General features: G+C 38.0%; 2 protein-coding genes across 7 annotated transcripts in view; one reads left to right on the forward strand and one right to left on the reverse strand.

The window, feature by feature from the left end:
- Positions 1-4,059: 4,059 nt before the first annotated feature.
- Positions 4,060-14,707, reverse strand: MRPL41 (mitochondrial ribosomal protein L41). Of its 2 annotated transcripts, none has more exons than XM_053696014.1 (2): positions 14,620-14,707; positions 4,060-4,560 (listed from the first exon to the last, which is right to left on the reverse strand). In XM_053696014.1, the coding sequence occupies exon 2, from the start codon at positions 4,549-4,551 to the stop codon at positions 4,144-4,146; it is 408 nt and encodes a 135-aa protein (XP_053551989.1). In that variant the 5' UTR covers positions 4,552-4,560; positions 14,620-14,707; the 3' UTR covers positions 4,060-4,143. The 2 variants fall into 2 exon arrangements, with proteins under 2 accessions (XP_053551989.1, XP_053551990.1); XM_053696015.1 differs by lacking the exon at positions 14,620-14,707 and adding an exon at positions 10,257-10,278.
- A 1,788-nt stretch (positions 14,708-16,495) lies between these two features.
- Positions 16,496-27,732, forward strand: part of PNPLA7 (patatin like phospholipase domain containing 7) — a 503,274-nt gene continuing 492,037 nt past the window's right edge. For all 5 annotated transcript variants that reach the window (XM_053695647.1, XM_053695646.1, XM_053695653.1 and 2 more), the window contains exon 1: positions 16,496-17,331. The gene's annotated coding sequence lies outside the window, so the exon portion shown is untranslated. The remainder of the gene's footprint in view (positions 17,332-27,732) is intronic.

Here is a 27,732-nt window from a genome sequence, read left to right on the forward strand (position 1 = left end):
TTATATTTTCACCTGTTAGTGCCTGTATCTTCTTTTGCTTGGATTTGTTGAAAGCTAAACCGAGATAGGCTCATATGCAAATTTTTAAGCCTTCGAATGCCGCCTCTTATCTCAGTGCATTTTATTATTTTTTCACAGCCAGACAGCGCTAGTTTGTGTGTGTCAGATAACATTGCACTCACTTCCGTGGAGTTATGCAAGAACCAGCACTGATTGGCTAAAATATGTCTGTAAAAAGCACTGAGATAAGGGGAGCAGTCTACAGAGGCTTAGAATACAAGTATAATAGTATAACTGGGTTGGTTGTGCAAAACTGGGGAATGGGTAATAAAGGGATTATCAACCTTTTTAAACAAAAAAAAATGTTCATGTAAACTGTCCCTTTAAATACATGAAATTTACAGAATAACAAATCTATACAGACCAAGAGTCAAGTCCTACAAAAAAGTGGGGAAACTCACCAAGACTTCCACCCCTCAAACAATTAATATTGTTTTATACACACACCCACTGTATTTAAATGTATATAATCTATACACGGTTAATGAAAGCAAAGTAAATCCAATGAAGGGTTGAATGGCTGCCTTTGGGCGTGAGAATCCTCCTCTGTCACAGAGTCTCACCCACTTAAAGGGACATTGAACCCAAATTTTTTCTTTTGTGATTCAGATAGAGCAGGCAATTTTAAGCACCTTTCTAATTTACTCCTATTATCAAATGTTCTTCATTCTCTTTGTATCTTTATTTGAAATGCAAGAATGTAAGTTTAGATGCCGGCCCATTTTTAGTGAACACACTGTGTTGTTCTTGCTGATTGGTGGATAAATTCACCCACCAATAAAAAAGTGCTTTCCATGGTCCTGAACCAAAAAAACAGCTTAGATGCCTTCTTTTTCAAATAAAGAAAGCAAGAGAACGAAGAAAAATTGATAATAGGAGTAAATTAGAAAGTTGCTTAAATTTGCATGCTCTATCTGAATCATGAAAGCAAAAAATTGGGATCATTGTCCCTTTAAGCAACTTTCTAACTTACTCCTATTATCATTTTTTTTGTTTTCTTGCTATCTTTATTTGAAAAAGAAAGTCCAGAACCCTGGACAGCACTTGTTAATTGGTAGATACTAAGATAATGAAGAACATTTGCTAATAGGAGTAAATTAGAAATGTCCTTAAAATTGCATGCTCTAGCTGAATCACAAAAGGAAAAAAATGTGGGTTCAGTATCCCTTTAAGGTGCAATAGTCCTATTTCTGCTGAGGTGAGCTAAATAACCCCAGAGCAAGCCACACAGAAATGTAAGCACCATGTGTTCCACACAGTGCAGGGTGATCACACAGCAGGGACACTGACAGACTTGCATTTAGTGTATTGTAGGAAGTTTTACTGTCCATTACTAGAGGATCTCACTATCCCTCTAATCAGACTGCGCTCCAGCTCCTCCCACCAGCAGCAGCGTTTACTGAAGTGTTTCTGCTCTCCGTTCCCGCTGGACTTGACCCCTGATACAGACCATGATTAATTTTTCTGATAATTGTACTAAGTTTCTATAATTATATATATATATATATATATATATATATATATATATATGAAATAGCAGCAATTAAACATGTTAAAAAAGACGTGTGTAGCCACCAATCAGCAACCAGCTCCCACTAGAGCATTGCTGCTCTTGAGACTGCCTAGGTATGTTTTGGGTTTTTTTTAACAAGGGATACTAAGAAAACAAAGTAAATGAAATAATAGGAGTCAATTAAAAAGTCTCTTAAAATTGCATGCTCTGTTTGATCCATAACATTTGAATTTTATCTTTCATCTCCATAAAAAAAATCCTACTCAAAAGAAAATGATGCTCTTTAATGTGAATAATAAAAATGTAACCCCTTAATGACCAATGATGGAATTATTCCGTCATGAAACAATTGAGCAAACTGAATCTATCCATTTAAAGAGACATGAGACCTATTTCCTTACCCATGATTCAGATAGAGAATACAATTTTAAAAAAAAATCCAATTTACTTCTATTATCAAATTTTTATTTTCTTGTTACCTTTCTGCGTTTCAACAAAGGTTAAGTTCATGTCTGAAACGTCACATGACAGGAAATAGTAAACTCCTGCCATACAGTCTCACTGAATATACCTTCCTGTTTTTTATGTCCCTTTAAGGGGTTATTGTAGTATAAGTGTGTTTTCTGATGTTTATCGTCCCATGGGAGGAGTATAAGGAAAGCTAGGGATTTACAAGGCCCCTTGAGAGCTGTAGTAAAGCGATTTTATGGGGCCCTTTTTAACAGCAGATGGTTGGTTTTTCGCCGATGTATTTTCTCCTTTTATAAAGAAATGCTTTCTGACTTATGTGAAGATTTTGTTTGTGAAGGAAACAAAAAAACAGCAGCTTGTGAAATTCTAAATGAAAGCTTGTTATTAAAAATTCAATATTTCATTACGTTTTATGTGTCTATTTTTTTTGTTGCTTTTTTTTTTTTTAAAGGGACAGTCTACACCAGAATTTTTATTGTTTTAAAAGATAGATAATCCCTTTATTACCCATTCCCCAGTTTTGCATAACCAACACAGTTATATTAATATACTTTTATATTAATATACTTTTAACCTCTGTGATTATCTTGTATCTAAGCTTCTGCAAACTGCCCCTTTATTTCAGTTCTTTTGACAGACTTGCAGTTTAGCCAATCAGTGCCTGCTCCCAGAAAACTGCACGAGCACAGTGTTATCTATATGAAACACATGAACTAACACCCTCTAGTGGTGAAAAACTGTTAAAATGCATTCTGAAAAGAGGTGGCCTTCAAGGTCTAAGAAATTAGCATATGAACCTCCTAGGTTAAGCTTTCAACTAAGAATACCAAGAGAACAAAGCAAAATAGGTGATAAAAGTAAATTGGAAAATTGTTTAAAATGACATGCCCTATCTGAATCATGAAAGTTTATTTTGGCCTAGACTGTCCCTTTAAAGAATCAGCATTTAAAAGGAGCCATTATAGTCAAAAAAGTAAAGGCTCTGATTTGTTATTTAAAGACTAGTGGCTACTAGAATTTTACCTCTGACTCCTAACTTTTTGGGTTATTTTCCATATATCTTTATACAAATACTACTATCTGGCTCCTAAAAGTATGTCTGGCTCCTAAATATTCTTACTGGCTACTACATTTTAAACAGATTTTGTCGACCCCTGGCTAGTAATCCTGCACTTTTTTTTGATTTTGTGACTAGCACTGCTGATTTGATCGGAGGTAGTGTAACCTAGGTTCCCGAAATAGCAACACTCATGATTAGAGGGAGGTACATGAAATATGTTTAGTGTCCCTTTAAAGGGACAATATACACAAAACTTCATATAACTGCATGCAACAGACACTACTATAAAGAAGAATATGCACAGATACTGATCTAAAAATCCAGTATAAAACCTTTTAAAAACACTTAGAAGCTCCCAGTTTAGCAATGTTGATGACGTAAGGCTGGGACACCCACTGAAAGGGGCTGAGAAAGCAGGAAAAGCAGACCCTCCACTGCATATGAAAAAACAGATTACACTAACGGGAGCAAGCAGGATTCTGTAGACTTCAGTCTACATCTGATACTTAAGGGCTTGGTTAGGAGTCTGAAAATCAGCACAATGTTCCAAAAACACTCCCAGGTGTGCTATATAAATGGATCATCAACAAAAAATTTAGGCAAAGAAAAATCTAGTATCCATTTAACCTTTTACCACCATTATGGCATTGTATTCCATCCAAACGGCGCTGGGCTTTAGCGCCATTAGGACGAAATACGTTGTAGCCGTTTGGCTGTCCTGAAGCCAACGGCGCTTCCTGTATGTGATAGCGGTCTGGAGGGCGTGCCTAGCGTCATAAGGACGCCCCCTGACCTGATCCCATTATTGAAAGCTCGCGATCGCATGCACAATCGCGGGATTTCAATTTGTCTACATCGGAACGTTCCGATGTAGACATTATGACCCTGTCATGAAAGGGTTAAAGACGTTCATGTTTGTTCACAGTTTAAGTAAAAGACTCCAGTATAAATATCATAGTGGCAGATTATATTTATTTACAAGATGCTTTAGAAAATGTGTTGTTATAGAAACAAAAAGCTATAGGACTCATTCTCACAGTTATTGCACATAATTCTTTGGAAACAGCTGAAACAATTTTCCTTCCTGGGTGGGTTCAAATCCGTACTTTTCCAGGTTCTCTGGATTAAAGGTACCATCTTTAATATCTTTTTCTATGAGTGGTGCAACAGTTTCTTTGAAAAGTTTCTTGGCAGTCATTTGCTCTTCAGTTCCTGGTGGAGCCTTGTAAGACACATATGGTTTTAGTTTGAAACCGGACAGATCAGGAACCACAAATTCGGGGACCATTTCTTTCACTTTCATGAATTTTCCACTGCTTGTCATATAACCAGTCATCTTGGCCCCTCTCCCTTTGTTGTATGATCTAGGACCCCGCTTGCTTGTCGTTACAGACATCCTGTCTGCACCACGGACCAGACCCCTAGCAATGTTAGTGAGCAACCCCATCTTGGAAACCTGGAAGACAAAGAATTAGGTGTCTGTAATCACATTTAAGAAGTCTTAGCATATTAAAGGGACATGAAACCCATTTTTTTTTTATTTTACGATTTAGAAAGAGCAAGCAATTTCTTCTGTTAAGTGTGATCAGTCCACGGGTCATCATTACTTCTGGGATATTACTCCTCCCCAACAGGAAGTGCAAGAGGATTCACCCAGCAGAGCTGCATATAGCTCCTCCCCTCTACGTCACTCCCAGTCATTCTCTTGCACCCAACGACTAGATAGGATGTGTGAGAGGACTATGGTGATTATACTTAGTTTTATATCTTCAATCAAAAGTTTGTTATTTTAAAATAGCACCGGAGTGTGTTATTACCTCTCTGGCAGAATTTGAAGAAGAATCTACCAGAGTTTTACTATGATTTTAGCCGGAGTAGTTAAGATCATATTGCTGTTTCTCGGCCATCTGAGGAGAGGTAAACTTCAGATCAGGGGACAGCGGGCAGATGAATCTGCATAGAGGTATGTAGCAGCTTTTATTTTCTGACAATGGAATTGATGAGAAAATCCTGCCATACCGATATAATGTCATGTATGTATACTTTACACTTCAGTATTCTGGGGAATGGTACTTCACTGGAATTACACTGTAAGAAGTACATAAAACTTTTTAATAACTAAGAAATTATGTTTAACGTTTTTGCTGGAATGTAAAATCGTTTTCATTTGCTGAGGTACTGAGTGAATAAATGTTTGGGCACTATTTTTCCACTTGGCAGTTGCTTGATCTTTTTTCTGACAGTTTCTGTTCTCTCTCACTGCTGTGTGTGAGGGGGAGGGGCCGTTTTTTGGCGCTTTTGCTACGCATCAAAAATTTCAGTCAGCAGCTCATTGTATTTCCTGCATGATCCGGTTCATCTCTACAGAACTCAGGGGTCTTCAAAACTTGTTTTGAGGGAGGTAATTTCTCTCAGCAGAGCTGTGAGATTATAGTTGACTGAGATAAAAAACGTTTATTCTGTAATTTTTTTCTGCTTTCAGAATTAGTTGTCTTTTGCTAATGGGATCAAACCTTTGCTAAAGTTGTGTTGTTTACAAGGATTGAGGCTATAACTGTTTCAGTTTATTAATTTTCAACTGTCATAAATCTTCTGTGCTTCTTAAAGGCACAGTACGTTTTTAATAATATTCTAATAGAATTGTATTCCAAGTTGCAAGTTTATTTGCTAGTGTGTTAAACATGTCTGATTCAGAGGAAGATACCTGTGTCATTTGTTGCAATGCCAAAGTGGAGCCCAATAGAAATTTATGTACTAACTGTATTGATGCTACTTTAAATAAAAGTCAATCTGTACAAATTGAACAAATTTCACCAAACAACGAGGGGAGAGTTATGCCGACTAACTCGCCTCACGTGTCAGTACCTGCATCTCCCGCTCGGGAGGTGCGCGATATGGTGGCGCCCAGTACAGCTGGGCGGCCATTACAGATAACTTTACAAGATATGGCCACTGTTATGACTGAAGTTTTGGCTAAATTACCAGAACTAAGAGGCAAGCGTGATCACTCTGGGGTGAGAACAGAGTGCGCTGATAATATTAGGGCCATGTCAGACACTGCGTCACAGGTGGCAGAACATGAGGACGGAGAACTTCATTCTGTGGGTGACGGTTCTGATCCAAACAGATTGGATTCAGATATTTCAAATTTTAAATTTAAGCTGGAAAACCTCTGTGTATTACTAGGGGAGGTGTTAGCGGCTCTGAATGATTGTAACACAGTTGCAATACCAGAGAAAATGTGTAGGTTGGATAAATATTTTGCGGTACCGGCGAGTACTGATGTTTTTCCTATACCTAAGAGACTTACTGAAATTGTTACTAAGGAGTGGGATAGACCCGGTGTGCCGTTCTCACCCCCTCCGATATTTAGAAAAATGTTTCCAATAGACGCCACCACACGGGACTTATGGCAAACGGTCCCTAAGGTGGAGGGAGCAGTTTCTACTTTAGCTAAGCGTACCACTATCCCGGTGGAGGATAGCTGTGCTTTTTCAGATCCAATGGATAAAAAATTAGAGGGTTACCTTAAGAAAATGTTTGTTCAACAAGGTTTTATATTGCAACCCCTTGCATGCATTGCGCCGGTCACGGCTGCAGCGGCATTCTGGATTGAGTCTCTGGAAGAGAACATTAGTTCAGCTACTCTGGACGACATTACGGACAGGCTTAGAGTCCTTAAACTAGCTAATTCATTCATTTCGGAGGCCGTAGTACATTTAACTAAACTTACGGCTAAGAATTCAGGATTCGCCATTCAGGCACGCAGGGCGCTGTGGCTAAAATCCTGGTCAGCTGATGTTACTTCTAAGTCTAAATTACTTAATATAGCTTTTAAAGGGCAGTCCTTATTTGGGCCTGGTTTGAAAGAAATTATCGCTGACATTACAGGAGGTAAAGGCCACGCCCTGCCTCAAGACAGGGCCAAACCTAAGGCCAAACAGTCTAATTTTCGTTCCTTTCGGAATTTCAAAGCAGGAGCAGCATCAACTTCCTCTGCCCCAAAGCAAGAAGGATCTGTTGCTCGCTACAGACAAAACTGGAGACCTAACCAGTCTTGGAACAAGGGCAAGCAGGCCAGGAAACCTGCTGCTGCCCCTAAAACAGCATGAATTGAGGGCCCCCGATCCGGGATCGGATCTAGTGGGGGGCAGACTTTCTCTCTTCGCCCAGGCTTGGGCAAGAGATGTCCAGGATCCCTGGGCGCTAGAGATAATATCTCAGGGATACCTTCTGGACTTCAAATACTCTCCTCCAAGAGAGAGATTTCATCTGTCAAGGTTGTCAACAATCCAGACAAAGAAAGAGGCGTTTCTACGCTGCGTACAAGAGCTCTTGTTAATGGGAGTAATCCATCCAGTTCCACGGTCGGAACAGGGACAAGGGTTTTACTCAAATCTGTTTGTGGTTCCCAAAAAAGAGGGAACTTTCAGACCAATCCTGGACTTAAAGATCCTAAACAAATTCCTAAGAGTTCCATCATTCAAGATGGAGACTATTCGGACAATTTTACCTATGATCCAAGAAGGTCAGTACATGACCACTGTAGATTTAAAAGATGCTTACCTTCACATACCGATTCACAAAGATCATTATCGGTACCTAAGGTTTGCCTTCCTAGACAGGCATTACCAGTTTGTGGCTCTTCCATTCGGATTGGCTACAGCTCCAAGAATCTTCACAAAGGTTCTGGGTGCTCTTCTGGCGGTACTAAGACCGCGGGGAATCTCGGTAGCTCCATACCTAGACGACATTCTGATACAAGCTTCAAGCTTTCAAACTGCCAAGTCTCATACAGAGTTAGTGCTGGCATTTCTAAGGTCACATGGATGGAAGGTGAACGAAAAGAAAAGTTCACTCGTTCCACTCACAAGAGTTCCCTTCCTGGGGACTCTTATAGATTCTGTAGAAATGAAGATTTACCTGACAGAGGACAGGTTAACAAGACTTCAAAGTGCTTGCCGCACCCTTCATTCCATTCAACACCCATCAGTGGCTCAATGCATGGAGGTAATCGGCTTAATGGTAGCGGCAATGGACATAGTGCCATTTGCTCGCTTACACCTCAGACCACTGCAACTATGCATGCTAAGTCAGTGGAATGGGGATTACTCAGACTTGTCCCCTTCTCTGAATCTGGATCAAGAGACCAGAAATTCTCTTCTATGGTGGCTTTCTCGGCCACATCTGTCCAGGGGGATGCCATTCAGCAGACCAGACTGGACAATTGTAACAACAGACGCCAGCCTTCTAGGTTGGGGTGCAGTCTGGAATTCTCTGAAGGCTCAGGGACAATGGAGTCAGGAGGAGAGTCTCCTGCCAATAAACATTCTGGAATTGAGAGCAGTTCTCAATGCCCTCCTGGCTTGGCCCCAGTTGACAACTCGGGGGTTCATCAGGTTTCAGTCGGACAACATCACGACTGTAGCTTACATCAACCATCAGGGAGGGACAAGGAGCTCCCTAGCAATGATGGAAGTATCAAAGATAATTCGCTGGGCAGAGTCTCACTCTTGCCACCTGTCAGCAATCCACATCCCGGGAGTGGAGAACTGGGAGGCGGATTTCTTAAGTCGTCAGACTTTTCATCCGGGGGAGTGGGAACTTCATCCGGAGGTCTTTGCCCAAATACTTCGACGTTGGGGCAAACCAGAGATAGATCTCATGGCGTCTCGACAGAACGCCAAGCTTCCTCGTTACGGGTCCAGATCCAGGGATCCAGGAGCAGTCCTAATAGATGCCCTGACAGCACCTTGGGACTTCACGATGGCTTATGTGTTTCCACCCTTCCCGATGCTTCCTCGATTGATTGCCAGAATCAAACAGGAGAGAGCATCAGTGATTCTAATAGCACCTGCATGGCCACGCAGGACTTGGTATGCAGACCTGGTGGACATGTCATCCTGTCCACCTTGGTCTCTACCTCTGAAACAGGATCTCCTGATACAGGGTCCTTTCAAACATCAAAATCTAACTTCTCTGAAGCTGACTGCTCGGAAATTGAACGTTTGATTTTATCAAGACGTGGGTTTTCTGAGTCAGTTATTGACACCTTAATACAGGCTAGGAAGCCTGTTACCAGAAAGATTTACCATAAGATATGGCGTAAATACCTATATTGGTGTGAATCCAAAGGTTACTCTTGGAGTAAGGTTAGGATTCCTAGGATATTGTCTTTTCTACAAGAAGGTTTAGAAAAGGGTTTATCTGCTAGTTCATTAAAGGGACAGATCTCAGCTCTGTCCATTCTGTTACACAAACGTCTGTCAGAAGTGCCAGACGTTCAGGCTTTTTGTCAGGCTTTGGCCAGGATTAAGCCTGTGTTTAAAACTGTTGCTCCGCCATGGAGTTTAAACCTTGTTCTTAACGTTTTACAGGGTGTTCCGTTTGAACCCCTCCATTCCATTGATATAAAGTTGTTATCTTGGAAAGTTCTATTTTTAATGGCTATTTCCTCGGCTCGAAGAGTCTCTGAGTTATCAGCCTTACATTGTGATTCTCATTTGATTTTTCATTCGGATAAGGTAGTTCTGCGCACTAAACCTGGGTTCTTACCTAAGGTAGTCACTAACAGGAATATCAATCAAGAGATTGTTGTTCCTTCTTTGTGCCCAAATCCTTCTTCGAAGAAGGAACGTCTTCTGCACAATCTGGATGTAGTTCGTGCCCTAAAATTTTACTTACAGGCAACTAAGGAATTTCGACAAACGTCTTCCCTGTTTGTCGTTTACTCTGGTCAGAGGAGAGGTCAAAAGGCTTCTGCTACCTCTCTTTCTTTTTGGCTTCGTAGCATAATTCGTTTAGCCTATGAGACTGCTGGACAGCAGCCTCCTGAAAGAATTACAGCTCATTCTACTAGAGCTGTGGCTTCCACTTGGGCCTTTAAGAATGAGGCCTCTGTTGAACAGATTTGCAAGGCTGCAACTTGGTCTTCGCTTCATACTGTTTCCAAATTTTACAAATTTGACACGTTTGCTTCCTCGGAGGCTATTTTTGGGAGAAAGGTTCTTCAGGCAGTGGTTCCTTCTGTATAAAGAGCCTGCCTATCCCTCCCGTCATCCGTGTACTTTTGCTTTGGTATTGGTATCCCAGAAGTAATGATGACCCGTGGACTGATCACACTTAACAGAAGAAAACATAATTTATGCTTACCTGATAAATTCCTTTCTTCTATAGTGTGATCAGTCCACGGCCCGCCCTGTTTTTTAAGGCAGGTAAATATTTTTTAAATTATACTCCAGTCACCACTACACCCTTGGTTTCTCCTTTCTCGTTGGTCCTTGGTCGAATGACTGGGAGTGACGTAGAGGGGAGGAGCTATATGCAGCTCTGCTGGGTGAATCCTCTTGCACTTCCTGTTGGGGAGGAGTAATATCCCAGAAGTAATGATGACCCGTGGACTGATCACACTACAGAAGAAAGGAATTTATCAGGTAAGCATAAATTATGTTTTTTAACAACTTTCTAATTTACTTCCATTATCTATTTTTCTTCGTTCTCTCGATATCCTTTGCTGAAAAGCATATCTAGATAGGCTTAGTAGCTGCTGCTGCTGGTGGCTGCACATAGACGCCTTGTGTGATTGGCTATTTCTATAACAAAGGATATTTAAAAAAATGAAGCAAATAAGATAATAGTAAAGTAAATTGGAATGTTTGAAATTGTATTCTCTATCTGAACCATGAAAGAAAATTGTTGCATTTAGTGTCCCTTTAATGTTGATTTCTTTAAGGGACAGTAAAGTCAAAATTAAACTTTAATGATTCAGATAGAACATTCAATTTTAAACAACTTTCTAATGTACTTCTGTTATCAAATTTGCTTTATTCTCTTGTTATCTTTTATTGAAGAGTAAAACTAGGTAGGCTCAGGAGTGTGCACGTGTCTTTAGTACTCTGTTGCAAAACTGCTGCCATAGATTACTAAAGACACATGCGCACTCCTGAGCTCATATGAGCCTAGCTAGTATTAGTCTTCAATAAAAGATACTAAGAAAACAAAGCAAATTTGATAGAAGTAAATTGGAAAGTTGTTTAAAATTGCATGCTCTGTCTGAATCATGAACGTTTAATGGGACACTGTACCCAAAATTTTTCTTTCATGATTCAGATTGAGCATGAAATTTTAAGCAACTTTCTAATTTACTCCTATTATCAAATTTTCTTCATTCTTTTGGTATCTTTATTTGAAATGCAAGAATGTAAGTTTAGATGCCGGCCCATTTTTGGTGAACAACCTGGGTTGTCCTTGCTTATTGGTGGATAAATCCATCCACCAATAAAAAAGTGCTGTCCAGAGTACTGAAACAAAAAAAAAAGCTTAGATACCTTCTTTTTCAAATAATGATAGCAAGAGAATGAAGAAAAATTGATAATAGGAGTAAATTAGAAAGTTGCTTAAAATTGCATGCTCTTTCTGAATTACAAAAGAAAACAATTGGGTACAGTGTCCCTTTAATTTTGACTTTACTGTCCCTTTATAGCGATTCTTTTAATTCTAAAAGACATACACTCAAAAACTGTTCTCCCCAAATCAGACTTTACTGACTTCAAAAAAATGTGCTCAAATGATAGCACGTGGCTGATACTGCATAGGGTTAATCGCGTGATTTCAATTTTTACTTATTTGTTTACATCGGAACAAAGTTCAGATGTAGACAAATAAGTACCGCCAGGAAAGGGTTCAAGGGATATAAAACTTCATTATGTTATCACTTTGCGTACACACATGCTTCCTTATCTTATATCTGAGAGAACAATGGAAAATTATCATTTTATTAGTTATCTCTTCTACACCCCACCGGGAGTGTAATTTCTTCTGAAATGAATTATCAACAAAACTTAAAGGGACAGTCAAGTCCAAAAAAATATATTAAGTTTTCAAATAGGGCATGCAATTTTAAACAACTTTCCAATTTACTTTTATCAACAATTTTGCTTTGTTCTCTTGGTATTCTAGTTGAAAGCAAACCTAGGAAGGCTCATATGATAATTTTTATGCCCTTGAAGGCCGCCTCTTTTTTATTAGCTTTTCACAGCAGGGGAGAGCAAGCTCATGTAGGCCATATAGATAGCATTGTGATCACGCCCGTGGCTAGTGGCAGACACTGCACTAATTGGCTAAAATGCAAGTCAATAGATAATAACTAAAAGTCATGTGATTAGGGGCGGTCAGAAGATGCTTAGATACAAGTTAGTCACAGAAGTAAAAAGTATATTAATATAACTGTGTTGGTTATGCAAAACTGGGGAATGGGTAATAAAGGGATTATCTATCTTTTTAAACAACAAAAATTCTGGTGTTGACTGTCGCTTTAATAAAAAGATAATGCAATAACACTTTGAATGTTTATCATATGACAGCCATCAGCCAATCACAGACTCATACGTATAAACTGTGAACTCCTGCACATGCTCAGTCGTAGCTGATGCCTCATAACGTGTGCACGTAAAAACTGCACAATTTGATGCTCTATTTACTACACTCCTTTCTTGATCGTAAAACGATATAGAAGTGCATGTTTGAAAAACTATTGATAACGTGATATCTAATGGACACTTGCAGGTGAGGACAACTCTCACAGGAAAAAATAAAACTGATTTACTCATGAAAAACAAAAAACCCAAACATTTTCTTTCATGATTCAGACAGAGCATGCAATTTTAAACAATTTCTAATTTACTACTATTATTAGTCTGTTCTCTTGGTATCCTTTGTTGGAAAGCAAGGAGGTGTCTGGTGCACTATATTGCAGCAATTTTAAAAGAACGTTAACCATTTGCAAAAGTACTAGATTGCACCTTTATTTCCAACACCTACTTAGGTATCTCTTCAACAAAGAATATCATGGGATCAATACAAATTTGATAACCGAATAAATTGAAAACTTTTTTTAAAATTGTATGCTCTGTCTGAATCATAAAAGAAAATCTTTGGGTTTCATATCCCTTAAAAAAAAAAAAAAAGGACACTAATACATTTTGAAATGGGCCCTTTTAGATGGAAAATTAAAACACATTTGAAGATAATGTCCGTTTTAAAGTGCACATATCAGAAAAGATACTTAAAGGGGCAGGAAACCTCAAACATGTCTTTCATGATTTAGAGAGAACAGATAATTTTAAACAACTTTTCAATTTACTTATATTATCAAATTTGCTTAATTCTCTTTTTATCCTTTGCTGAAGGAACACATCTAGTTAGCCAATCACAAAAGACAAATGTGTGCAGGCACCAATCAGCAGTGTAGGATATGTGCATATTCTTTTTTCTAACAACGAATACCAAGAGAACGAAGCATATGAAAAATAGAAATGAATTTAAAAGTGTCCTAAAATTACATGTACGTTTAATTTTAACTTTCCCATCCCTTTAAAACCACAGGCATAGTAGCCATTATAATGTTTGTAAGCAAATCTTTATATTTTAACTGGTACAACTGCCACTCGTGCAACTCAAGTAACATTTTTATATCACTATTTTATTTAAATGTCATTGTTTACATTACAACATTGTGATACTAATTTAATTCCTAACACAACTCTGAAATAAATGAGAGCACCTCATCTAAACCTGACACACACTTGCTATTTTCATATATTGCAAGTTTATTATTATTATTATTTTTTTTTTTTAAAACAGATGTTGCTGCTCTGAATAAAAATACTTTTTTTGCTTTCTGAGAAGTCTAGTGAGCAAAACTGTACCCCAGAGATGCACTTCCTCTCATTTCCAAAATCTTTTTTAAAACAGCCAAAAATGTAATTATCATACAAAAATATATTATGCATTATTACATACAATTCTTGTTTCTTGAGCATTTTTTTTTAAAGTAGGGTTTATAGAGTTAGAAGGTCCAGTATTTAAAGGGAGAGTCAACACCAGAATTTTTGTTGTTTAAAAAGAAAGATAATCTCTTTATTACCGATTCCCCAACTTTGCATAACAAACACTGTTATATTAATATACTTTTTACTTGTGTGATTACCTTGTATCTAAGCCTCTGCAAACTGCCCCCTTATTTCAGTTCTTTTGACAGACTTGCATTTTAGCCAATCAGTGCTCACTCCAGGGTAACTTCATGTGCATGAGCTCAATGTTATCTATATGAAACACATGAACTAATGCCATCTAGTGGTCAAAATGCATTAAGATTAGATGCAGTCTTCAAGTTCTAAGAAATTAGCATATGAACCTCCTAGGTTTAGCTTTCAATTAGGAATAACAAGAGAACAAAGCAAAATTGGTGATAAAAGTAAATTGGAAAGTTGTTTAAAATTGCATTACCTATTTAAATCAGTAAAGTTTTTTTGGACTTGACTGTCCCTTTAATTTTATAAATAGGGAGGCATGGTTCTTTATTCGAGATGATATCTTTTAAACACTCCATACTATACGTCTGGCTGTGTCTAAACAGCATACAGATAAAATAACGATAATACCTTTTCAGTATCTGATTTATAAACCCTAGAAGGAAATAAAGAAATAAATAAAAAGCGGCATGCTGGTCTCTCACCTTGGCAGCTCCAAAGAAATACAAAAAAATGATTTCCTAACTTGCCGTAAAGAGGTCGCAAAATTCAGCCTTGCGTGTCAAGCCTCGCTCTGGCGCAGAACAAAATATCCAATTAACTGCGGTAATACATTAGTTGAAAGAGGATTGGCTGCGGGAGGTGACAACTACATTTGACCCGCCCGTTCGGTTTTGTTGTATTGACAGACCACCCCGCCTCACTTGTGTAGTTGTTTTGGACTATGCTTGCTGTTTATTTATAAAACTATAATATGTATTTAGTAGTTACAGTGAAATAACAATAAAAATGCCGAGCGTTACTTATTATCGTCCCTCACACTTGAAATAAACGCAAAAGTGACAAACTGGAAATGTAAATGGTCAGCAACCTTCGCGCTTCAGAAATTTTAGAACTACATTTCCCATGATGCTTTAGATAGCTTAAAGACACGTAAGCATCATGGGAAATGTAGTTTTAAAACATCTGGAGAGTTGCTGACCCTTGACTATTTATAAACACCTAAAAAATCAAAGTAATATCCAGCACAATGGTAATCAAAGCAATATTAAACCCTATTTATTTAATTTCATGATTCAGATAGAGCAGGCAATTTTAAGCAACTTTCTAATTTACTCCTATTATATATTTTTTTTATTCTCTTGGTATCTTTATTTGAAAAAGCAAGAATGTAAACTTAGGAGCTGGCCCATTTTTGGTTCAGCATACTGATTGGTGGTCAAATAAAGAGAGCAAGAGAGTGAAGACAAATTAATAATATGAGTAAATTAGAAAGTTGCTTAAAATTGCCTGATTTACCTGAATCATGAAAGAAAAAATAGGTGTATTCCATCAAGTAGTGTGCTAGCGAGGGGGTCACTGCAAAGACCCCAAAACAAACAAAGGTTTTGGGCATATAGCCCTTAGTCATGCATCCTGTATAATGCATAGGACATGACTAAGGGCTATATGCCCAAAACATAGTCCCTTTTCTCTGTATCTGCTACTTTTGATGGAATAAAAGCATTTAGACATTTAGTGGTGCAGCTGATTTGGACTTTTTTTTAATGCTATATATACCCAGAAGGCATGCAACTTACACTAACCCATAATCCCAATTCATAGAGGTACAGCTGCCCCTTCTGCCTTTTCCCAGGGGCCCCATCTCCTCCTGCCTCTCCCTCGATGATACGCCCACTGCCTCTGTTGTCTGCATTATTGCCTGCCATCCCCTCTGCCTCTTATTGTCACATCTTACCTCCCATCTTCATCTTATTGTCAACTCTTACCTCCCCCTCTGCCTCATTGTCACCTCTTACCTTCCCCTGTCACCTCTTACCTCCCCCTCTCATGGTCACCTCTTACCTTCCTGTCACCTCTTGTCTCCCTCTCTCCTTGTCACCTCTTGCCTCCCCCTCTCATTGTCCCCTCTTTCCTTCCCCTGTACCTCTTACCTCCCCCTCTCATTGTCACCTCTTTCCTTCCCCTGTCACCTCTTGTCTCCCTCTCTCCTTGTCACCTCTTGCCTCCCCCTCTCATCGTCACCTCTTACCTTCCTATCACCTCTTGCCTCCCCCTCTCATTGTCACCTCTTTCCTTCCCCTGTCACCTCTTACCTCCTCCTCTCATTGTCACCTCTAACCTCCCCCTCTCATCTCTTGCCTCCCCCTTTCATTGTCACCTCCTACCTCCCCCTCTCATTGTCACCTCTTACCTTCCTATCACCTCTTGCCTCCCCCTCTCATTGTCACCTCTTTCCTTCCCCTGTCACCTCTTACCTCCTCCTCTCATTGTCACCTCTAACCTCCCCCTCCCATCTCTTGCCTCCCCCTTTCATTGTCACCTCCCCCTCTGACTTTCAGTCACCTCTTGCTCTGCCATCTCCTGCCTCATCCAATCACCGTTTACCTCTCCCCTGTCACCTCTTACCTACCCCTTTGCCTCTCTTGTCCCCATCTTTCCATCGCCTTACCCCCTGCCAGCCAAGTGACCTCATGTCCCTCCTTGTGCCTTTCACAATCACCTTTTCTTATGTAACCCTCATGGCCACCCCCTGCCTCATCTATTCCTTTCAGTCACCTTCTGCCCCCCCCCCCACACTTTGCCACTTATAGAACCATATTCTGCTAGCTCCAAAGGTAACTCGTCTACCCCTCTGCCCCTGTCACACTTGGCCTCGCAATCTACCACCCCCACAGTCAACTCTCTGTGACACCTAGACAGTAATCTCTAGCTTCTCCTTTGCTACCTCCACAGTCACATGATCTACCCCCCTCTGCCCCTGTCACACTTGGCCTCCCAAACCCCCCACAGTGAACTCTCTCAGTGCCACCGTCATCTCTTGCCACCCTAATAGTCATATTTAGCTTCCCCCTCAGTAGTCACCTCTAGCTCTTTACCACTCTCAACATAAAATTTTGCCTCATTCACAGCCACCCCCCTTTCCTCTTCCGTCTGCCTCTTACATTTGCACCCTCCCTGTCTTTACACTGTCACCTTTTGCTTATCCCTCTGCCCCTCGGCCAAACCCCTGTCACTGATTGACAATTTGCCTCCCCCTACGGCCATCACTTATTTCCCGTGCACGCTACTGCATGGAAGCCGAAATCTTATTGGTTTACGCTGCAGTGCCGACAGCAAGAGGGCGGGTAGGCCGTGATAGTCACGTGATGTGATCAACTCAACTGAGGGAGACACATACAGCAGCCTGGAAACAAGTGAGTGACATTGTGTTTAATTTTTACAGTGTGTTATGTGTGTACAGTGTGTTATGTGTATACAATGTGTTATGTGTATACAGTGTGTTATATGTATACAGTGTGTTATGTGTATACAGTGTGTGTGTACTGTGTGATATGTGTTATGTGTGTACTGTGTTATGTGTATGCAGTATGTGTGTACTGTGTTATGTGTATGCAGTATGTGTGTACTGTGTGTTATGTGTATGCAGTGTGTGTAATATGTGTTATGTGTATACAGTGTGTGTGTACAGTGTGTTATGTGTATACAGTGTGTGTGTACTGTGTGATATGTGTATGCAGTATGTGTGTACTGTGTGTTATGTGTATGCAGTATGTGTGTAATATGTGTTATGTGTATGCAGTATGTGTGTAATATGTGTTATGTGTATGCAGTATGTGTGTACTGTGTGTTATGTGTATGCAGTGTGTGTGTGTGTGTACTGTGTGGTTAATTTGTACAGTGTGTTATGTGTATGCAGTATGTGTGTACTGTGTGTTATGTGTGTATGCAGTATGTGTATTATGTGTATGCAGTGTGTGTGTGTACTGTGTTTAATTTGTACTGAGTATGTACAGTTTGTGCGTTCTATGTATACTGTGTGTGTTATGTATGTTTGTATAGTGTGTGTAATGTGTATGCAGGGTTTGTACTGTTTGTGTAATGTGTATACAATGTGTGTGTAATGTGTATGCAGGGTTTGTACTGTTTGTGTAATGTGTATACAATGTGTGTGTAACATGTATACAGTGTGTGTACTGTGTCTATAATATGTGTATGTAATGTGTATACAGTGTGTGTGTTATTATGTATGTTTATAGTGTGTGTAATGTGTATGCAGGGTTTGTACTGTTTGTGTAATGTGTATACAATGTGTGTGTAATGTGTATACAGCGTGTGTGCTTTGTCTGTAATGTGTATATATTGTGTTTGTACTGTGTGTATATCGTGTGTGTTATGTATGTTTATAGTGTGTGTGTATACTGTGTGCGTACTTTGTATACTGTGTCTCTAATATGTATACAGAGTGTGTGAAATGTGTATTGTGTGTAATGTAATTACAGTTTGTGTCGTGAGTTCATACCTGTACATCTGTGACAGTTTGTTTATATTCATGTGCACCTATTTGTATGAAATGATCTGCAGGTGCATTAGTTTTTATGTCTATTCCACAGTTAGGTTGTGCTTGGTAAACAGATTATTATCGGTCATTGTTACATTGTAAAAAAAAAAAAGTTATATGTGATTATGTATATTATATGGTACATTAATATGCATCCTGCAATATAAATGTGCAGTACTATTTATATACATACAATATTAATATACAGCACACCTTTTAGCAATATTACTTTAAAGTACTGTACTGTTTTCATCAGTACAAAGAGGTAATAGTATGGAGTATTATGTAGTAATGTAAATTATAATAAGCATTAGACATATTAATGCAGAGTACCATATGTTGTACTATATGATTATATTACCATGAAGAACTTTATTAAAATATTACATGGGTATTACATACAGTATTATCAGTAACAGTATCAGTATTTTTAACATTAATATACAGCACCATAGTGGTTTCTTGAAAGTGATGTATTTATCAGTACATATAGATAATCAATATTCAAAAATGGGCACAGCAATAGGATCATAATCTTGTTATACAAACACGAGATGCACGTGGTATGGATAACTGCTTTTCTCCATCAATTAAAGTACAAATGTAGAAAGTCTACACCATCTGTTGATTAAAAACATTTTCTTTTATTGTTCACAGTATAAAACATAATGCAACGTTTCGGCCATATTGCCCTTAATCATGCATGATGGATGATTAAGGGCAATATATATATATATATATATATATATATATATATATATATATATATATATATATCCGAAACATCACATTATATTTTAAACTGTGAACAATAAAAGAAAATGTTTTTAATCAAGAGGTGCTGTGGGATTTCTACATATAGATACTAGTATGAAGTAGTATATTGAAATAGTATACATTATTATAATTATTATACTTTATTTATAAAGCGCCAAAAAAGTTGCAGTGCTGTCCATGGTATTATAAAAGCAATAGGGTTATTAATATAGAGTACTATATGCTGTACTATATGGTAATATCAACATGCAGAACTTTACTGTAATATTAAAAAAGGGACATTGTACCCTAAACTTTTATCCCTTTTTTAAATTTGTTCCCAGTGATCTATTTTACCCGCTTGAGTATATTAAATTATTTATAAATAGATATTTTACCTTTATTTTGACATTTAAAATAATTGATTTTGGCTGTGGTATCCAAACATGTACTGATGTTTTTATACTTCAGTATTGACTGTAGAAAAGCTGTGTTAACATAGCCAGTAGAAGCATTACACTCCTAGTGGGCGGTAGGAGAGATAATTAAAGTAGTAAAATGTTAATTTTTAATTGTTCTCACTGAGTTTTGGGCTTTGATATACAGACAGAGATAAAATAAGTTAGCATGTGTGTGTACATAAATTGATAAAATAAGGAGAGCTGATTTCATTTTATTGGGTTGTGATTTCAAAGAATAAAACCAGCTGTTTCATACACAAAAATACATCTAAAGAAGTATTTTCTAATATATTTTATACTCTGCAGCTGGTATAACAAGTCATTTGAAACACACTGAATATGTATAATTATATATATATATATATATATATATATATATATATATATATATATATATATATATATATAAAAATATATATAAATATATATATATTATCAGATATACAGTTATGCACATATCTAACATTAAGTGTATATATATATATATATATATATATATATATATATATATATATATATATAAATTTTCAAAATAAGAAAAGCACTCACTGGGCTGTGGAAATCAGTGTTAAATCAAAACTTTTTTTATTGTGACGTTTCGGGACTAGCAGCGTCCCTTCCTCTGACAAATATCAAGTGAAAAAAAAAAACATTTATAAGCCTGCAAACCACTCCCCCAGGTGGGCTACCAATCAAAATGAGCCGTGTGCAAACAAGCCTAAGCCTGTATAATTAGTGAATTACTGATCAAAACACTGTGAAATATGTATAATATTTAAATAATGAAAGTGTGTTTTTGTAATAACATAACAGTTAAGATAAAAGTGAATCTGATGGCCCCCAAATATAACCAGATCATGTTCATAAACTTTATGCGTTACAATCGCCAGTGAACATATGTGACAACAAAAGTCCTGATAGGCTACCCTCCAACACGCCTCTGATACATCATTGGGTAATAGAGCACCTCTCAGCGTGACCCGTATGTAAACACTCCGGACTCACGTCCCAGTAACTTACCACATTGGATCTAGCACTACGCCAATCCAAACACCTGGCTCCACAGTTAGGTGTCTTACACCGTATAGGTATCCATATGATGCCGATTTTTGTCGCACAGCCACATCGGCGATATTGTTTGCCTTAGATCAAGAGTGACACGCCCCCTGACCCTGATTGGTTGAGATACACTGTCTACAACACAGCAAGAGCACGCCCCACCTGTAGGCATAACCTGTCACTCCAAAAGCAATGTTATAACGTGCATCAATCGTATGTTATTCAAGCCTTCATCATGCCATCATTACTGGGACGTGAGTCCGGAGTGTTGACATATGGGTCACGCTGAGAGGTGCTCTATTACCCAATGATGTATCAGAGGCGTGTTGGAGGGTAGCCTATCAGGACTTTTGTTGTCACATATGTTCACTGGCGATTGTAACGTATACAGTTTATGAACATGACCACCTGGGGGAGTGGTTTGCAGGCTTATAAATGTTTTGTTTTTTCACTTGATATTTGTCAGAGGAAGGGACGCTGCTAGTCCCGAAACGTCACAATAAAAAAAGTTTTGATTTAACACTGATGTCCATCTCTCTCTCTCTCTCTCTCTTTTTCTCTTTTTCTCTTTTTCTCTTTTTCTCTTTTTCTCTTTTTCTCTTTTTCTCTTTTTCTCTCTCATGACCCATGTAACTGTTGACCCAATGTGTTACTAAAACTATGAGATCATATGTGTATTTAAAAAAATATCTAAAAAAAATATATATACCCCTGAAACATTGAGTTATTTTATAGAAAGATAAAACACCTCATTCAAGGTCTTGCGCCCCCTAATGGCCGAACTTGAGTAATAAAGCCAAAGGTATTTCATTTTGAGGAAATTAAATCACCTGTTGGGCAAAAAGCTTTGACCTATGAGAGCTGTCGATTACACCCTGAATGTTTTTCATTGAGTGATAAAGAATGGAGGGAGGAGCCAAGTCAAAGAGACAAAGGCTCTACACATTGGAAGAGAAGGGATCTTTTTTTTTTGTGCAGTCTCAGGTGGACACAGTCTTTTTGAGACAACCTTGTTGGAACCTTTCTTTTGGAAAGAGAAAGTGAATATTGGGGCTACTTCCCTTTATATATTGTGGCATATCCTCTTATATGACAGTGGAACTTGGGGTGTGAACAGTCTCAAAGCTTGCAATCTGCCTATCTGGTGATGTATAATATGGAATAAATTATATATTGTAAAAGACACATATAGCTAAAATTTCCTTATAACAGTAGTGAATTTCCTAAAGTACTATTTTGATTTTAAGGTTTATATTCATAATTTGGTAATTTCATAGATTAGTACCTTCTAGATAATAGTTATATTTGCATAGAGGTAAATTAAAACTATTGAATAAGCATTGTATAGTTATTAATAAGGGAATATTTCTAGTAACTATAGCTGAATCATTTTAATATACTTTGAAGCATCTTTAAGTGTTGCATTCGATTTTAGTCTCTTCCCATTCATTGATTAATACATTGGTTTGCTAATAGTATATAAATCTCTCTGGTTGATGAATTGAGTTAATATAAGACTATTTTTGGGTTAGAATACTTAAAGGGCCATAATACCCAAATGTTTAAACACTTGAAAGTGATGCAGCATAGCTGTAAAAAGCTGATTAGAAAATATCACCTGAACATCTCTATGTAAAAAAGAAAGATATTTTACCTCAAAAGTTCCTCAGTAGCCACCTCCCATTGTAAAGGATTTCTAAGCAGCATATTTGTATGTCTGTCCCGGGACAACTGAAAGGATGAGCATCGTGAACTCTCATATTATTTCACCAATCAGGTAAAGGAAGCTTACTATGAAATCTCATGAGAGTTAAGTCAAATCTCATGAGATCACAGTAAGAGTTCATGACCTCAGCACTGCTGATGCTGATTGGCTGCTGTTCATTTCTTCATTTTTTTTAATTTTTTTTACCTGCAGCTGGGAGCAGCTGAGTATAACTTTTTACACAGAACTTACTCTGCTGAGCTGAGGAGATTGTGAGGTAAAATATCTTCCTTTTTTACATAGAGATGCTCAGGTGATATTTTCCTGTCGGCTTTTTACAGTTATACTGCATCAGTTTCAAGTGATTTAGCATATGAGTATTATGTCCCTTTAAATTATACTTCCTGGAAATTCTATTAGATTTGTTGGATTTAAGCTAAGATTTTAATTGTAATATTTAGCATATACAAACATTATTAAGTAAGCCATGTTTGTTGATGTTACAATTTTCAGTACAATCTATTTTAATCAAAACCATTAGGAAATGGTTATTTTGTCAAGATAATTATCTTTTTCTATATCCGATTTACATTTGTATTAAAGGGACACTGAACCCACTTTTTTTCATTTGGGATTTAAAAAAAGCATGCAATTTTAATCAACTTTCTAATTGACTCCTATTATCAAATTGTCTTCATTCTCTTGGTATCTTTATTTGAAATGCAAGATTGTAAGTTTAGATGCCGGCCCATTTTTGGTGAACAAACTGTGTTGTTCTTGCTGATTGGTGGATAAAATCACCCACCAATAAACAAGTGCTTTCCATGGTTCTCAACCAAAAAAATAGCTTAGATGCTTTCTTTTCAAATAAAGAAAGCAAGAGAACGAAGAAAAATTGATAATAGGTGTAAATTAGAAAGTTGCTTAAAATTGCATGCTCTATCTGAATCACGAAATACATTTTTTTGGGTTCAATGTCCCTTTAAGTTTGTGGCTTTGTTTATATTTATAATTTCTGTATAATTCTCTTATTTTTTGTCTTATTTTTTTTAAATTCTAATAAACATTATATATTAAAAAAAAATATATAAAAGGAAGTGGGTATTGGTTCTAAGAGTAAATATCTACTGTACTGAGATCTTGATGCTATGACATTCTTTTACGATTTTGTCACTGTCCATGCACTCGATTAAAGGAGAATTTGAGTCCAATGAGGGGGTATGGCGAATTGTGAAGGATTCAGATGGTTAAAGGGTCAAGAAACTCAAAATTTTTATTTTATGATTCAGATAGAGTATACGATTTTAAACAACTTTCTAATTTACTTCTATTATCGATTTGTCTTCGTTCTCTTGGTATCTTTGGTTGAAATGCAAGGATGTAAGCTTAGGAGCCAGAGCACTATACGGCAGCAGTTTTGCAAGAATGTTATCCGTTTGCAAGAGCACTAGAGGGTGGCACTATTTCCTGTCCTGTAGTGCTCTAGAAACCTACTTGGGTATCTCTTCAACAAAGAATATCATGGGAACGAAGCAAAGTTGATAATTAAAGTAAATTGGAAACTTGTTTAAAATGTTATGCTCTGTCTGAATCACAAAAGTACATTTTTGGTTTCATATCACTTTAATGGGAATTTCCTTGATGGCGGTAATGTTTCCTGCAGTATTGAGGTGCATAGCCATTTATCAAGGTCTGTCGGACCTGATCCGACAGTGCGGATCAGGTCCGACAGACCTTGCTGAATACGGCAAGCAATACGCTCGCCGTAGTCAGCATTGCACCAGCAAGAGCTGCTGCTGGTGCAACGCCGCCCCCTGCAGACTCGCGGCCAATAGGCCGCCAGCAGGGGGGTGTCAATCAACTCGATCGGGTTGATTTCCGGCGATGTCTGTCCGCCTGCTCAGAGCAGGCGGACAGGTTATGGAGCAGCGGTCTTTGTGACCGCTGCTTTATAACTGCTGTTTCTGGCGAGCCCTTCAGAGCTTGATAAATATGCCCCTATATATCCAAATTGGTCATTGCAGCCTTGGTGAATTTTGGCACCCACATTATTGTCATCTGTGAACTTATTATCTTTGCTAATAAGCTCTCTAGAAAGCAGGGCTCTGCAATCATTCTGTCCCGGTTCTGCTTCCCATGTCTTGTACCCTCTGTGGATAACGGGAACCATTCCCAAGTGTGTGCAACATGTGCCAGTCTTACCAAGTGTGTAAAAATGCAAAAACAGCGTCACAGAACCAAAAAAATACCGAAGTATTCATTCAAATCAGAACATTGTCTTTAGTCTCGTCTCCATGCACAATAAAGGCCTATCTAAATAGATATAAAAAAATGATTTATTCCTGCAATGTTATGACGCCCTTTATAGATTTCCTTCCACTTTTATTTATTATAGGTTAATGCATATTTTCGTATCACAAAACCTGCGATTTTCAAGAAGCCAGGCAATTTTCCTCTATAAATGCAATAATTTACCTTAAGTACACAGCTCCTAGCATTATATTTCAGTGAACCTGTCTTTCTTCCCTAATTGCTGACAAAATTAGATAAAATTACAAGTCAGTCAAAGGTGTGAAAATATAGCCTCAGCAATACATACATACAAATGTAAGTCATCTCTTTGTTGTCCTGATTTTGTTCTTGAATCCAATGGACAAAATTCACTTAAGTCCTCTCCAAATTCTTCATCCAATCTCCCCTTCTCAATCTGTTCTTATGTTTAATTCTCTTCATCAGATATATTAACCCTTTCATGACAGGGTCAATTTGTCTACATCGGAACAACGTTCCGATGTAGACAAATGGAAAAGTGCACAATCGCGAGATTTCAGTTATGGGATTGGATCAGGGGGGCGTCCCTATGACTCTAGGCACGCCCCCCAGACCGCGATCGCATCCAGGAAGTCCCGTTGGCTTCAGGACAGCCAAACGGCTAGGACGTTCTATTCTGTCCTAAGAATGTTTACGCACACACATATGTATATATACACACACACATATATATATATATATATATATATATACACACACACATATATATATATATATATATACACACACACACATATATATATATACACACACACATATTGTCAGGAACCTAGCTCCTTCTAGGACCCAGCGGAATCCTTCAAGCAACAAACTTGCAGCTTGCCTTTAAAAACCACCCCAAATCAATTCTCTTTGCTTAGTAATTTGGAGTACAAGGCTACCCTATTTACCTGAGCCTAACTACTTTGAATAACTTGTTTTCTGAACTTTTTTCCTCACAGGAACTTTTTGATACTTTGTTCAACTTTAACTGGAATTCATCCAAACAACTGCAGAGTTCATTAACTTATGAGCTGACATGCAATCAATTGAATGAACTGCCTGAACCAAACTGCAAGTATTATTCTATGTGTTCTAATGATTTGTTACTTGGAGAACTTTCACTGTGTAGTTAGTATTTAAAGGAGAGTTACCACAGAACTTGTCACTGAAAATCTGGCTTTAACCCTTATTGAAACATCCTGACTGCAGATTAATAAACAACACAGCTTCCACAGTGAAACTGGAACTTCCACAGAACAGGCTGTGCATTCATTACAGCTCTGCCACACTACAAGTGCAACACAAGACAAGGTACAAGTAATCTCTGCAAATAAAATAGCAATACTGCAAGAGCATATGTATAACTGTTAACAGAACCTGGTTACTAGTTAAATATTTATGTGTTACACTGCATAAGACTCTGAGAGTTAATAGAACCATTACTACACCTGCAACTTAAGAACTAAAGCTAACTTAATATTGAGAACAATTTCTACAATCCTATTCAAGTTTGCTTAACCCTAACTGCATAATCTGGGGTGTGGCAAAATAAACCACTAAACTATCACTATTAGGTGAGAATATCACTAAGCCATAGTGATGTTCCTTTACAATAGTGAAACAAAACAATTATTAATAAATTAAGATCTGTGAATTGTGTTCCATCGTTAACTTCATATTTGTAGCCTGACATATTACTAAGCCTTAAAAATGGAGCCACCAGATCTACCACAGATAGTTTACAACCTCTCCCAAAAGGTTGATCAGCTTGCTCAGGCGGTTCATGATTTACAAATTGAAAATCAGTCTTTAAGGGGAATTATAAGAGACTCACTTACTACTCATACTGCACCACTTCAGCAAACACCTGAACCTTCAGTTTCACTACCAGAGCTCTTTTCTGGAAACAGGAAGCAGTATAGGCAGTTTAAGAATTCATGTCATTTACTTTATAATCTACGACCTCACAGTTATCCCACAGAGAGGATCAAGGTATTCAGTACTATTTCATTCCTGAGGGGTGAGCCAAGAATCTGGGCTGACAATCTGTGCGAACATAATGACCCAGTGCTAGGATCCCTTTCTGATTTTTTCACATGTATGGATGATCTTTTTCACGACACTGATGTACAAATGTCCGCTGAAGCCTCCATGAGGAACCTTAAGCAAGCCAAGAGACCCGTGGAGGAGTACATCACGGAATTCAAATTATACGCAGCTGATTCGGAATGGAGTCAGATTGCACTTCGAAACCAGTTCCGTTTAGGCCTCTCGGAGAGCTTGAAAGATGAAATCGCCAGGATAGAACTCCCAAAAACCTTAGAAGGAATGATGAATGCTGCAAAACAATTGGATCGCAGACTGCGAGAAAGGAAGGCAGAAAGGTTTTCTGCAGATGTCCGACCAAAACCTTCTATCTATTCCCCACCTCAACCAACCCAACATAGTAAACAAACAGCTGTTCCCATGGATATCGGAATAGCCCGTGGTCCTTTAACAACAGAAGAAAGATACCGCAGGAAGAGTAATAATCTGTGCATGTATTGCGCCAATCCTACACATTCAGTCCAGGAGTGTCCCATTTTACAGAAAAACAAGAAATGTAAGTTCAAAGTTACAAGTTATTTATTAAACACCACAAAAACTAAAACTTATTGCATGTTAACTCTCTCCATACAGTGGGACCAAGATCAGCTGACTACTGAAGCCATCATAGACTCGGGAGCTTATGGATGCTTTATTGATTATAATGTTGTAAAGCAAAATAAAATACCCCTTATAAAAAAGCATACTCCATTTTCTTTTCATATGATTGACGGTTCAGAACCTAAAACTGGCCCTATCACACACCATACCACACCGTTAACAGTTACTACAGCAGGACACACAGAACACCTCTCATTTGATGTTGTCTCGTCACCACATTTCCCAGTGGTTTTGGGTATTAGTTGGCTCAAATTAC

This window comes from Bombina bombina, chromosome 12 (genome assembly GCF_027579735.1).
Source record: "Bombina bombina isolate aBomBom1 chromosome 12, aBomBom1.pri, whole genome shotgun sequence".
Taxonomy (NCBI): Eukaryota; Metazoa; Chordata; class Amphibia; order Anura; family Bombinatoridae; genus Bombina; species Bombina bombina.

What these genes read in the sequence shown, in the direction of transcription:
- MRPL41 (XM_053696014.1), bottom strand. Translation starts at nt 4,551, where the DNA reads ATGGGGTTGCTCACTAACATTGCTAGGGGTCTGGTCCGTGGTGCAGAC.